The sequence below is a fragment of the Ambystoma mexicanum genome, chromosome 4q (assembly GCF_040938575.1).
Source record: "Ambystoma mexicanum isolate Mex_15411 chromosome 4q, UKY_AmexF1_1, whole genome shotgun sequence".
Classification (NCBI taxonomy): domain Eukaryota; kingdom Metazoa; phylum Chordata; class Amphibia; order Caudata; family Ambystomatidae; genus Ambystoma; species Ambystoma mexicanum.
The window spans coordinates 494522237-494534466 of NC_090928.1; the positions used below are offsets into that span (position 1 = coordinate 494522237).

At 50.0% G+C, this 12230-nt stretch overlaps 1 protein-coding gene across 1 annotated transcript in view; it reads left to right on the forward strand.

The window, feature by feature from the left end:
• PNPT1 (polyribonucleotide nucleotidyltransferase 1) overlaps window positions 1-12230 on the forward strand; it is a 1336943-nt gene that overhangs the window by 1241192 nt on the left and 83521 nt on the right. Inside the window, exon 26 of the mRNA XM_069608057.1 lies at window positions 5903-5981. Within this exon, the coding sequence (XP_069464158.1) occupies window positions 5903-5981 (79 nt within the window). The remainder of the gene's footprint in view (window positions 1-5902; window positions 5982-12230) is intronic.

The following is a 12230-nucleotide window of genomic DNA, read 5'->3' on the forward strand; positions in this document are numbered from 1 at the left end:
GACTGTGTTTTAACTTGCTTTTGATTTGCTAGTATATTGCCTAAAGTGTGTGTTAAATAAATAATTATATACTTTTTATACAAAGCTCTGGTCAGTGTTTGTTTGCTCTACCATGTTTTTAGCCCTATTGTGTATACTCTATATACTGCCCTACTCTTCTTGAGAGAAGTCTGACTGCTAGCCACAGCTACCAGGTAAATCTGGGTGGTGCAGACTGCTACCAATTGGGTTTACTGCTTACTCCTGTAGTCTTAATCTTTTTGCAGTGTTCCCTAAGGGAACTGCACAGGATTCTGCCTAACACCAGGCCAGCCACCCTGCTGTGTGATTGATAGCCAGGCTGTATGAATGGGGGAAAAGTGCATAAAAAGCTGGTCTGTGGGACTGGAAGAGCAGAGTCGCCACTGGAACGAAAGAACCAACGTGGAACTGGAAGAAGAGGACCCCTACCACGACTGAACCGCCCAGTGAAGCCCTGCTGCAGGTCCGAATCGCCAGAATCAGACGACAGAGAAGATCCTCCAGGAAACTTCTTCCCTTGAGCTGGTGGGACCAACCAGTTCGCCCAAACTACAAGCCAGGACCCCTCCTCTGGTCGAATTTGCTGTACGGAGCTACAATGGGCAGGATAGCGAAGAAGGTCGGACCCTGCTTGGTTTTTAAGGAGCGCACCTTTTATTTGTTGTTTTGCTCTGCTGCTGGATTCTTCCCTGGGTGGCGCAGGACCCTCCAGTCTTCCTACTTTGTGTCAGTCCGACAGTCGCTTCGGGAACCGTGAGCCTGCATGAACCACCAGGAACGTCCGCCTCAGCTACAGCTCCCTCTCTGTTTTAAGGTACTGTGCAAATCCGGTTGTCCGTTTCGTTCAACCGCAGTGAAAGTGTTTGAAATCTTTCTCCAAACCAAGGGCTTGTCCTTCTCTTCGAACTAACTTTTCTACCAACCAACCTCGTCTGCAATCTGTGCCACAAAGTTTACTGCAAACTACCCTGAACTGTGTGATCTTGAGCAAAAGACTTTTGACACATTGACTTTGGCTCTAAACCTTTTCTAGCTGATCTCCTCACTGTAGTCTCTCTTGTTCAATTGCCCTACCTGTTGGTTTTGCCTAATTTCTAATAACTTTCTTTCCCTCCCTTTTAAATTGCTGGAGTGCCATTTTGCTCCCACTTCATTTTGTAAGCTTAACTTGTCTGGAATTTAAGGGAAGTGGTGTAGTGTATTTATGAGTGTGATTTTTAACTTGCTTAGAATAGTGAAATGTTATACAACTGTTGAGTAAATGAATATATCTTCTTTTACTTAGAAACCTTGAGTCGGTGTTTGCCTGAATCATAGTAATTGCTGTCGTTTGTGTAACTATTTGTACTGCTCACTTACTCTTGAGATAAGTCTGGCTGCTCCGCTACTGCTACCACTATAACTGTGTAGTACAGGCTTGTACCAAAGGTGAAATTGTACTGTCACTTGTAGTCTTACTTGTGTGTAGTGTTCCCAAAGGGTACTGCATATAATTCTGCCTGACAGAGAGATACGATCCCTGGGCTTAAGGCCAAGGACAAGTCTTGCAGTCCTGTTTTTGATGGGTTGCAGAGGGCAGAGATTAGAGGCAGGCAGATTTAGAAAGAGGCTTTTACAGTAGTCCAGCCTAGAGAGAACCAGAGTTCTCGAGACAGTGAGATTCTTGGGGAAGTAGAGGAAAGGAATAATACCACTGAAGAGGTGAAGCTGGTAGTGTGACTTCTTAGACATCAGAGATGTGAGGAGAGAAGGAAAGTGTGGCGTCGAAGATGACCTTGAGGTTTTTAGCCTCCCAGGTGGGAGCAGGAAGAGGGCCACGAGAGGCCGGCCAGCGAGTGACAGGAAAGGAGGGTGCTGGTGTGCCGATGAGGAGAATCTTGGTTTTACTGGCATTAAGGCAGAGATCATTGGCGGCACACCACTCCTGGATAGCAGACTGTCAGAGATGAGAGACGAAGAGGTGGCTGAAGGGAGCCTGAAAATGAGTTTAGTGTCATCCGCGTAGAACTGAAATTTGGGGTAGAGACCGGCAATGCGGTGGGCAAGAAGTGGCAGGTATTGGTTGAACAGCCAGGGAGAAAGGTTAGTCCCCTGGGGAACACGAGGAGAGGAAGGACCCAAGTTGGACCTGGGAGGATCGATCGGAGAGGAAAGAAGTCAGCCAAGCCAGGGCCTAATCGGATACTCAGGTTATCACGGAGACGGTTGCGCAGCATGGTAGGGTTGACTGTGTCGAAGGCCGAAGAGAGATCAAGTAAGATGAGGACACAGGGGGTGTTGGAATCAAGGTTGGAGAGCAAGTCTTCACGGATGTTCAGGAGAGCAGTTTCCGTGGTTCTGGCAGCTATGAAGCCATACTGATGGTCATGGAGACAACCAACAGATTCAGTGTGAAGATTAAGCTGGGAGATGGCCAGCTTTTCCAGGAGTTTGCCCAGGAAAGGAGTGATGGAGATTAGGCGATAGTTAGCTGGGCAGGAAGGGTCGGCAGAGGGTTTCTTAAGAAGAGGGTGCACAATGGAGTGCTTCAAGGGGGAAGGGAAGACTCCAGTGGCGAAGGAGTGGTTGAGAAGTCAGCCAGAGCAGGAGCCATGGTGTGAATGTGTTCCTTGTTGATTTTGGAGGAACAAGGGTGAACCTGTTTTGACGAGACTTTCGTAGATCGGACTTGTCTATAAACCTCGTCTGGGGAGAACAGGGGCAAGGCAGAGAAGGAAGGAAGGAAGGAGGGAGATGAGGTGGCCGAAGAAGGGCCAGAGGAAGAGCAGGGAGTAGAGGGAGGAGGCGTAGAGGAGAGAGAGGACAGGATGTCCTGAGTTTTAGAGATGAATTGAGAAGCCAGGGCCGTGCAGAGGGCATGATTGATTGATTGTTTATTTATATAGCGCCTATACACAATGTGTTTCAAAGCGCTTCAAGGAGGGAGGGGATGAACAAGGCACGCTACTGAGCAAATTTGTCAGTGACAAATTTTAAAAGCAGGGGTGGGGGGAGGAGGGAGAAGAAAAAGGGGGGGGAAGGAGGAGAGACAGACAAGCTGCTATCAAAAGTCAAGGGAACAGATGATAGGAGTAAGTGCTAGGAGGGGGAAGGCTGAGAGGAGGGAGAAATAAGTAGGATGGGGAGTAGGAAGATAGTAGAAGAGGAGGGAAAGTTTGGAGGGGGAAAGGGGTAGTAGGCAGGTAAGGTGGGCCGGAGGGGGTACACAGACACTCACGGGGGGCATGGGGCACACAGACACTCACGGGGAGTAGACGCTTGGGAGGGGACAGGAGAGGTAGAGACTGCAGCAGGATTGGCCAGCTCCTTGCAGATTTTAAAGCGTTCGGCCGAGTTGTTAGATGCCGCAGAGACGTGGGGTTGGATGTGGGCTCTTCTTGGTGCGGACAGAGAGCCGGTATTGCTTTTGGAACAGGCGGCATGCCAGTTTGTCAAAGGATGTACCGGAAGCACACCATTGCCTCTCAGCCACCCTGCACTTGCGTTTAACGGTGATGAGGTCAGAGTCGTACCAAGAGTTGCATTTGGCTTTGGGCTTCAAGCGGATCCTCATGACGGGCAAGAACATCGAGAGTATCAGATAAAGCAGAGTGGAGCATGGAAATGGCTCTGTTAGGGTGTGAGTCAGCTAAGGGGGGGATGAGGGGGCGAGAAAGTGGCAGCGAAAGCCACAACTGACACATCTTTCATGGGTCAGATAACCAAGAAGGTAGGTGGCAGTGATGGAGTTGGCTTGGCCTGAGGGGTAGAGAGGGTGAGCTGGGAGGAAAGGAGAAAGTGATCACTCCAGGAGAGAGGGGTGGTGAGAGGGATCGAAAGGAGAAGGACTGAAGAGCTCAGAACATCCAGAGTGTGCCCTGCAGAGCGAGTCAGGCCAAAGGGGAGAATAGAGAGTCACAGAGGTCACGAAAGAGTCCATAGGAAGGACAGGAAGCATCCATGTGGATGTTAAAGTCTCCAAGGAGGAGGAATTGAGTTGTTGAGACCAGGAGGGAAGAGGAGAGGTCTGCCCACTCAGAGAGGAAGGAGATCTGACCAGGTGGCCAATAGATATGAGAGAGAGACACTGAGAGAGACACTGAGAGGGTGAGGGAGACGGAGAGGGTGAGGGAGACGGAGAGGGTGAGGGAGACGGAGAGGGTGAGGGAGACGGAGAGGGTGAGAGAGACGGAGAGGGTGAGAGAGACTGAGACGGAGAGGGTGACAGACAGACGGAGACGGAGAGGGAGACGGAGAGGGAGACGGAGAGAGAGACGGAGAGAGAGAGAGACTGAGAGGGAGAGACATTCGAAAGATACTGCGTATGAATGACCGAGGCAGGAATCCACTCGGGGAAGATCAGGGCTACCCCCCCTCCGGAACGGTTGTATTTGGGTGCGGAGAGGATCTTGTAGCCATCAGGGAGGAGTGGGTGAAAGCTCATGACAGAGCTGGCCTTGAACCATGTCTCAGTGAGACCGAGGTCAAGTTCCTCCAGGAGGCGGCTGATGTCAGAGGAGTGTTTCACAGCTGAACAAGAGTAGAGTGGCAATATGGAGAAGGTTGCCGTCCTTGAAAGACTTCCGGGAAGGGGTACAAATCAGAGGTACGCCCTGCTGAGGTGTAGAAGAAGCCCGGGGGGGAGGCGGCAAGGTAGCCAACGAGGAGACAGCAGGGACAGGAGAGGAAGCCGTGGAGGGGAGAGAGGGGATAGCAGGAGAAGAAAGGAAATTGATGAGGCGCGGGAAGCGTCTATCAAAGAGAAGGTTGGCTTGAGGGCTTTGGACCAAGATGGTACCATTCAAGTAAACATTTGAGTTTAGAGGAGTGGAAGGAGGCCATAGGTCTGGCGAGGGAACGACAAAGAGAATGTCGGTGAGGGTTTGCCTGGAGGAAGCACTGGTATAGGTATCAGCGATAGGGAGGCCCGGGTTGGAGACCAGGATGTTCTTTTTAAACTTCTTCCTACCACATTTAGTGAGGCGAGCAGAAGAGGAAGGAAGTGGGAAGGGGTGGCCGCAAGCAGACGAGACAATGAGACTAGACAAGTAGACAATTGGACACGACGATAGGAGCTTAGATAATGGTTGAAAAGTTTGCTAAACCACAGAAAGGCACCACTTTCACAATGCAATTTAATGCCGGAGTCCTGTATAGTGGGGAAAAAGACCTGTTTCGCAATGCAATTTTAAATACTTTCACAATTTAAATACCGGAGAAAAACACACCCAAGTCTGAGTTCTGTATAGTTAACTGCTGTTTTTTCTTGCACAAAGAACCTAGATTTACTGCTCCCTCTCCTCTGTTAGGATTTCTCTCCATCACCTTTAGGTTGCCTCGTTGGCCATAGTGTGTTCTCTAAATTGTTTATAACATTCCACAAGTTGATGTAATAGTGGCAATTTACATAACACACACCACAATATGAATAATCCTAGGTGTAGAAGAAAGAACACAATAGTGAGTTTTAAAGAACGAGCGAAGAGCAAATTAAGAAAGTTTAGTAAATGCGAATGAGAGCAACAGAGCCAAAGAACAGGACTAAAGGAAAAATAAAGAGTTTGAGAAAGCGCGTAAGAGGGCAAGAGAATGTATGAGAGACTGATGTGCAGAGCAATAAAGGAAAAGGAGTGAGCAAGCAAAAATAAGTATTTGTCCATAAGAGAAACATCATTGAAAGTAATACTGTATGTTTTGCTCCATTCCCTCACTTTTATGTGTTTTGCAAAGGATGAAAACGTGCTACCAATTGTGTTCCTGACATCATAAATATTGAAGTGACTGATGTTACCATGGACACGTTTTGAAATGATTTTCCTGGTTGAAAAACAGATTATGGATCTTGCAGTTTAGACATCTTCCCCATATGTTGCCAAAGATGTTTTTTTTTCTTCCTCTGCAGAGAGATTGGTGTTATGCTGAAACTGTATCCGAACATGACCCCTGTGCTACTTCATAATTCCCAGCTTGATCACAGAAGGGTAAAAAGCAACATCTTGACATATCAGTGTTTTAATGAATTGCTTATCCGTGCTAATATGAATTTGGAAAGGCATTCAATATGGTTCTGAGATTTTAACTTCTGAAATTAGAAACTAAAATGTAATTGCAACATTTAATTGCTTGAAAAATCTTTTATAATATCTGTTTTAGAGTTGATATATTTTTACGAATCTAAAAAATACCCCCATTGGTAATGGAGTTGACTCCCACCTTAAAAAACTAGGGAGTAAAATACTGGCACTTCAAATGACTATCTGGAGCGCTGAGGACAGGCAACACTGTATGCTAGCGGGTGCAAAGAGTTTTCAATTCTAATGGACTTTATCCACTCAAGGATTCCTCATCTTTGATATCCATCTCCCTGCTCAGCTGCTCTTCAGAAACATTTTCGTCGCCAGGGAGCGAGTGCTGCTCCGCCTGACTCCTCTAGGCGCCCTGTGCCCAACATGACATCAGGCCAGTATATATACAGCTTGCGTAAGGAGCACCGCTCCAAAATCTTGTTAGTTTTATCAAATATTTCTCTCACGCTCTTTGAATTCATTGCCATGCCGAATCCGACTTGGATTGGAGGCATCAAATGTCAGTTTCGGTTCTGCACCTCATTTGCCTTAACTACTTTCGCGCAGAACTGTGTTTTGCCAGTCGATGCACCCGAAGGCACTTTGAGAACGCGAAGCAAAACCTTTGACCTTCTTCCACTCGGAGAATGGTGATAAGTGGGGACCGTTCGAGGTTGCTGGGCGCGGACCGTGGCAAAGAGGAATGGACCCATCCTGGAAAGACAAAAAGAAGGAAAAACACTGCAATAGGTCGAGATCCTCTGGAAGTTAAAGGCATCATTCCAAGGACACCCGGGAAGAAGAGGCCCTGCAGGTACCTTTTCCTACCAACTCCTCTACCCCAAAGGAAGGTGTTCAGATTGAACTTGCTCGACATCTTCGCAAAAAAGGCACTGCCACTGATGGCTTCGGCCAAGCTGACGGATTCCACTGGGCTTGGATGAGCCGACAAGGACTCTGCAAGCAGACATGACAATTATGCGTCTAAGAGCCACCACGTTCTATCTCTGGCTGTCTGTCCCCTGACCTAAAGGCCCTCTTTTACAGTGCAGTTAGTGCCTGGTAGCGCCCCAGAGTCGCAAGATAATTCCTCCAGCTCCCCAGGAGAGGATACATGTCCCGTTTTTGGGATGTTTGTGATGAGGAAGAACATCCTGTCTCTTTCAGGACCTCTGAGACACTTCCCAGAGGAATTACACAGAGAACAAGGAGAAGTGGTGGACCTGGCGGCCGACTTGCAGGAGGCAGGTGGCCTGGACACCTCGCCAGAGGTTGATATGCTCCCTGCGCCACTCTGGGCGAACCACAGGCCGCTTTCCAGCATCTAATGGTGAAGGTGGTCAACACTTTAGGACTGTCGGCCTGTTCACGTCCGTAGGTGCAGTATCACATGACTGACATCCTGGACGAGGGTCCTAAAAAGAATACAATATTGCCATTGAATCAGGCAACAGAGGGGCCAGTGCTAGAACTATGGGCCAAACCAGCTTCAGTTCTCACGGTGGACCACAACCTGCCAAAGCAGCACTGGCCGGCTCCCTCAGACCCCATGTTCCTTTCTGCCCATGTGTGATGCTGGAAATGCATCAGAGGGACAGGGCCTCTGAATCCTTGTCCTTTACTGCTTTTTATCGTGTCTTCTGTCGTGTTTTCTGCCCAGGAGTCCATGTGGGACTCCTGGCAGTGCAGCTCTCTCTTTTGGTTTGGTGAACAGACCCATGGGATACCCTTATGGCACCCATGGGTAGGGGTACAACCCTGTGCCCCTAGTGTATGTTTTTGGGCACCTGTGGGTGGCCCACAGAGCAGGGTATGGGCTGGTGGCAGCTCCATGCTGAATTTGACAGGTGCTCTGGGTGTCCTCCATTTTGGGATACCCAGGCCCTGTCATTGGGATCAGTTGATTCCTGATAGGAAACAAGATGGCCCCTGTGGCCTCTTGCTTTCTATTGCCTGTTACCTTGTTTTCCCAAAGTCCTGGGAAGCCCTGACTCTGTCCCTTCCCCCTGACTGGCTGTTGGGTGGAAGTTCCATATATGGTGTTGTTGTGAAGGCCCAGCTAGACTGACTGGAGCCTTCCCAGTGACTGTATGTTGTGGGTACCTCCTGTGGGTGGGACCTGGGTGAATGGAGTGTGTGACCAATATACACTCCTTGTTGTGGTTGTCTGGTTTCTGGCATGAGAGACAAAGACTGAGACAGCCCTGCCCGAAACTGGCCTGAATGCAGTGTGTAGTGTTGAATGGCTGGGTACTTGTCCCAATCCACATTCCTTGTTGTGAGTGTCTGAAAGGGAGGAGTGTGGCCTGAATGCACTGTGTGCCTGATTGGCTGACTGACTGCATGAATGCCCTTCTGTATGATTGGCTGCTGAGTGTGTGCCAGCAGTGTGAATGAGAGACAGAATAGTATACCTGGGGACCTCTCACCACTGGTAATTGTTCAGAAGCGTTCTGGAGCTGAGTCTCCACTCTAAGAGTAACTGGAACTGCTGATCCTCGACGTCCAGCTGGAAGAAGACGACTTGCTGCTGCATTTTGCTTCGACCGATCCGAAGGCTGCCGAAATCGTCGAAGACTGACCCGAGAGAGGACCTGGTAAGGCGCCCTCTTCCCGTGATCCGAGGGCCGCTACATCTTCGCCGAAGCGCCCTGGAAGTCAGACCCTCGAAAGGCTGCCGACCCGAGACGGGACCGCCGAGGAGATCGAAGGGAAGCACCCGGACATCGACGCCGTCGAAGTCCATTGTCGTCGACCAGGGTTCGCAGGTTTGTGTAACCGCTGGAGGCCCGTCGAAGTTGTGTTGCCCAGCCGTGGGAACCACTTGACGCCGTGCCGCCGACGACCGGAGACGCCCGCTCCTTTGTCTAAGAACATTCGAATCGAAGGACTCCCTCATCCGCACCGTCGACCGCTTTATCCTGCCGGAGAAAGTCGAGGACGACCAACGCGCCGAGGAGAAACCTGCCGGTGGGTTTCCCGCCACCCGAAGACCACAAAGACTCGAACGACTCGACGCCCTTGCTGGGCCTCCGTCTCCACAATCTTTGCGGTCCAGAACTATTGTCACCGAGGTGCCCCGCACGCCTCTGCCTTGCAGGACGCCGACGCTCCTACGCCGACGAGCACCGCTCGGACGAAGCTGCCGCCTCATCGACGCCGTTCTACCCTGTTTGTCGACGGACGTTCGACGCCCCGTGTCTCCCGCTTGAAAGGGAAGGCAAGAAGGGCCGTCGATTCCCCACCGCCGAACGCCGAGTTCCTCGACGCTTCTCGACGCCTCTCGACGATCCGTGACTCCCGCTTGAAAGGGGGTCGCTCAAGAAGGATCTGTCGACGCCTCTTCGAAGAACTCGACTCCGCCAGGTACATTGGGGGGGTAAAAACATTATAGGAGGGAATAAGACTTGCAGAACAATCTATGGACTGGGCTTGTGCTATATCTTTATTTTACATGTTGCCCAGGTGGGGGGGGGATCTCCACACAGAACTGTCTAGTGGTAGGGGCCAGTATTCTGCCTATTGCTCAACCATCTTATTTTCTCTCCTCTCTCTATTGCTGGTTTCACTCTATTGATCTGTGTGACATTGTTACAGTATTGTTGATGCACTTTAATGAGATCTAATACAAAGGGTGATACCACTTTAGAGTTGTATATATTTGCCATTGTTGATTTTCCTAAGTACAAAGTGAGTTATTATGATAAGTGTACATAACCTTGAATATTGATTATATAAAGACTGTGTTCTAACCAATACAGTGTGTGGACATTCCTTTGTGGGGGCTTGGGGACTACACTGTACTTAAGAACCAGCCTGCATCACCTCCTGAGAAGCTAGGCCTTGATTGCTCGTCCATTGCTACCGTACTAGAGAATCTTGGCTGGGGTCTTCTGTGCCTCTCTTCTACAATATAGAGAGCAGAAGTACAGACACCCCCCACCGGTCCTTTACACCATGCTTCCCCGGAGAGCTTGGTAGTCTAGGCTCTGATGGTGAACCTTAAAACCACCTCCTTCCCATCTTTGCCCACTGACAGGGAGAGCACAATTCAGGATGCATAGGAAGAAACATTTTTGGTTCTATGAGCATTGGTCTCCGGTGTCACTGCTTCTTGTGCTGTGGCCAAGTTCTCCTTTGGCATGTGGTCGGTCATGGCAGAGGCATCACATCAGAACACATCCCTGAAGGGGAGATGCAGGAAGGTTCTGAAGCCCTCATCAAAGACGGCAAGGAAGCCTCCCTTCAAATACTGCAGTCTGGTCTGGATACTGCAGACTGCTTTGCAAGAACGATGGTGACAAGCATGGTCTTGTGCAGGTTTTCTTGGCTGGGGACGTCCAAGTTTATTAGACTGTGATGCTGGAAATGCATTGGAGGGACAGGGCCTCCGTATCCTTGTCCTTTATTGCTTTATCATGTATGTTCTGTCTTGTTTTCCTTGCAAGAGGGCTCTTCCTCTTTTTGGTTTGGTGTACAGACCCTTGGGATACCCTTATGGGACCCATGGGTGGGAGTACAACCCTGTACTCCTAGTGTGTTTTAGGACCCCTGTGGGTGGCCCACAGAGCAGGGTATGGGCTGGTGGCAGCTCCATGCTGAAATTGACAGTTGCTCTGAGTATCCTCCATTTTGGGATACCCAGGCCCTGCCATTGGAATCAGTTGATTCCCGATAGGAAAGAAGATGGCCCCTGTGGCCTCTTGCTTTCTATCGCCTGTTACCTTATTTTCCCGAAGTCCCGGGAAGCCCTGACTCTGTCCCTTCCTCCTGACTGGCTTTTGGGTGGAAGTTCCATATATGGTATTGTGGGGGAAGTCCAGGCCAGACTGGCCAGAGCCTTCCCAATGACTATGTGTGGGTACGCCCGTCGGGTGGGACCTGGATGAATGAAGTGTGTGACGAAAACGCATTTCATGTTATGGGTGTCTAGTATCTGGTGGTTGACACAATGACCGAGACAGCCCTGCCCGAAAGTGGTATGAATGCAGTGTGGAGTGCTGAATGGCAGAGTGCTTGTCCGTATCCACATTCCGTGTTGTGAGTGTCTGGATGGAGAAGAATGGCCTGAATGCAGTGTGAGCCTGATTAGCTGCCGGCCTGCCGCCCTTCTGGATGATTGGTTGCCTGAGTGTGACGCAGCAGAATGATTAAGAGACCAAACGGTGTATCTGGAGACCGCTCACTGCTAGAATTTGTTCAGAAGCTGAAGTTGATATTTGATGCTTAACCTTGAAGCCTGCTGGAAGAAGAATTGCTGCTGATGTCCTTCGCTAATCTGAAAGCTGCATGACTGTCAAGGAACTGATCCAAGAGGACCTGGCTAGGAGACGTCTTGCCGAGCTACGAGGGATCATCGTGCACCAGCTAACCTTCACCAAGGCTGGAAGTCAGTCCTCGAAAGGCTGCCGACCGGAGACTGGGACCGCCGCATACTCACGAAGCGAAGCGCCCGGACATTGAAGTCCAGTACGTGGCAGGCAAGATATCCCTGTTTGGCAAATAATGGAAGGCTTCCGCCTCGGGTGCCTGGGCCTTACAGGTCATACAGCAGGGATACAGCCTTCCTTTTGCCCTTCGCCCTCCCGACCACCCCCATGTCACCAACCCTTACCTCCAGAACCTCTCCTGCTGGAGGATATCCGTCAGATTCTGGAAAAAGGGGCCATGGAACTGGTGCCCTGCTCAGAGCGAGGCAGGGGTTGGTACTCAACCTACTTTGGTGCAGAAGGAGGTCAGAGGTCTGAGAGACATCCTGGATCTGTAACTTCTGAACTTGTACTTGCGCAAGGACAAGTTCAAGATGGTCACTCTATCCCAGAATCTCCAGGCCCTGAATGTGAATGACAGGCTAGTCTGCCTATATCTCCAGGATGCTTACATCCATGTGCCTGTCCACAAGAAGCACAGGAAGTATCTGAGATTCAAAGTAGGGGACTGTCACTACCAGTTCAAGGTCCTACCATTCAGTATTTCTTCAGCACTCACGGTTTTCACCAAGCTGCTAGCAGTGGCGGCTCACCTCAGAAAGGAAGGAATTAATATCTTTCCCTGTGTGGATGACGGGCTCATCCGAGCCTGCTCACCAGAACGTGTTAGCATACCTGTACCAGTCATGCAACCTAGTGCACAGTTTGGGCTTGTCGCTAAACTTCAAAAAGTTGC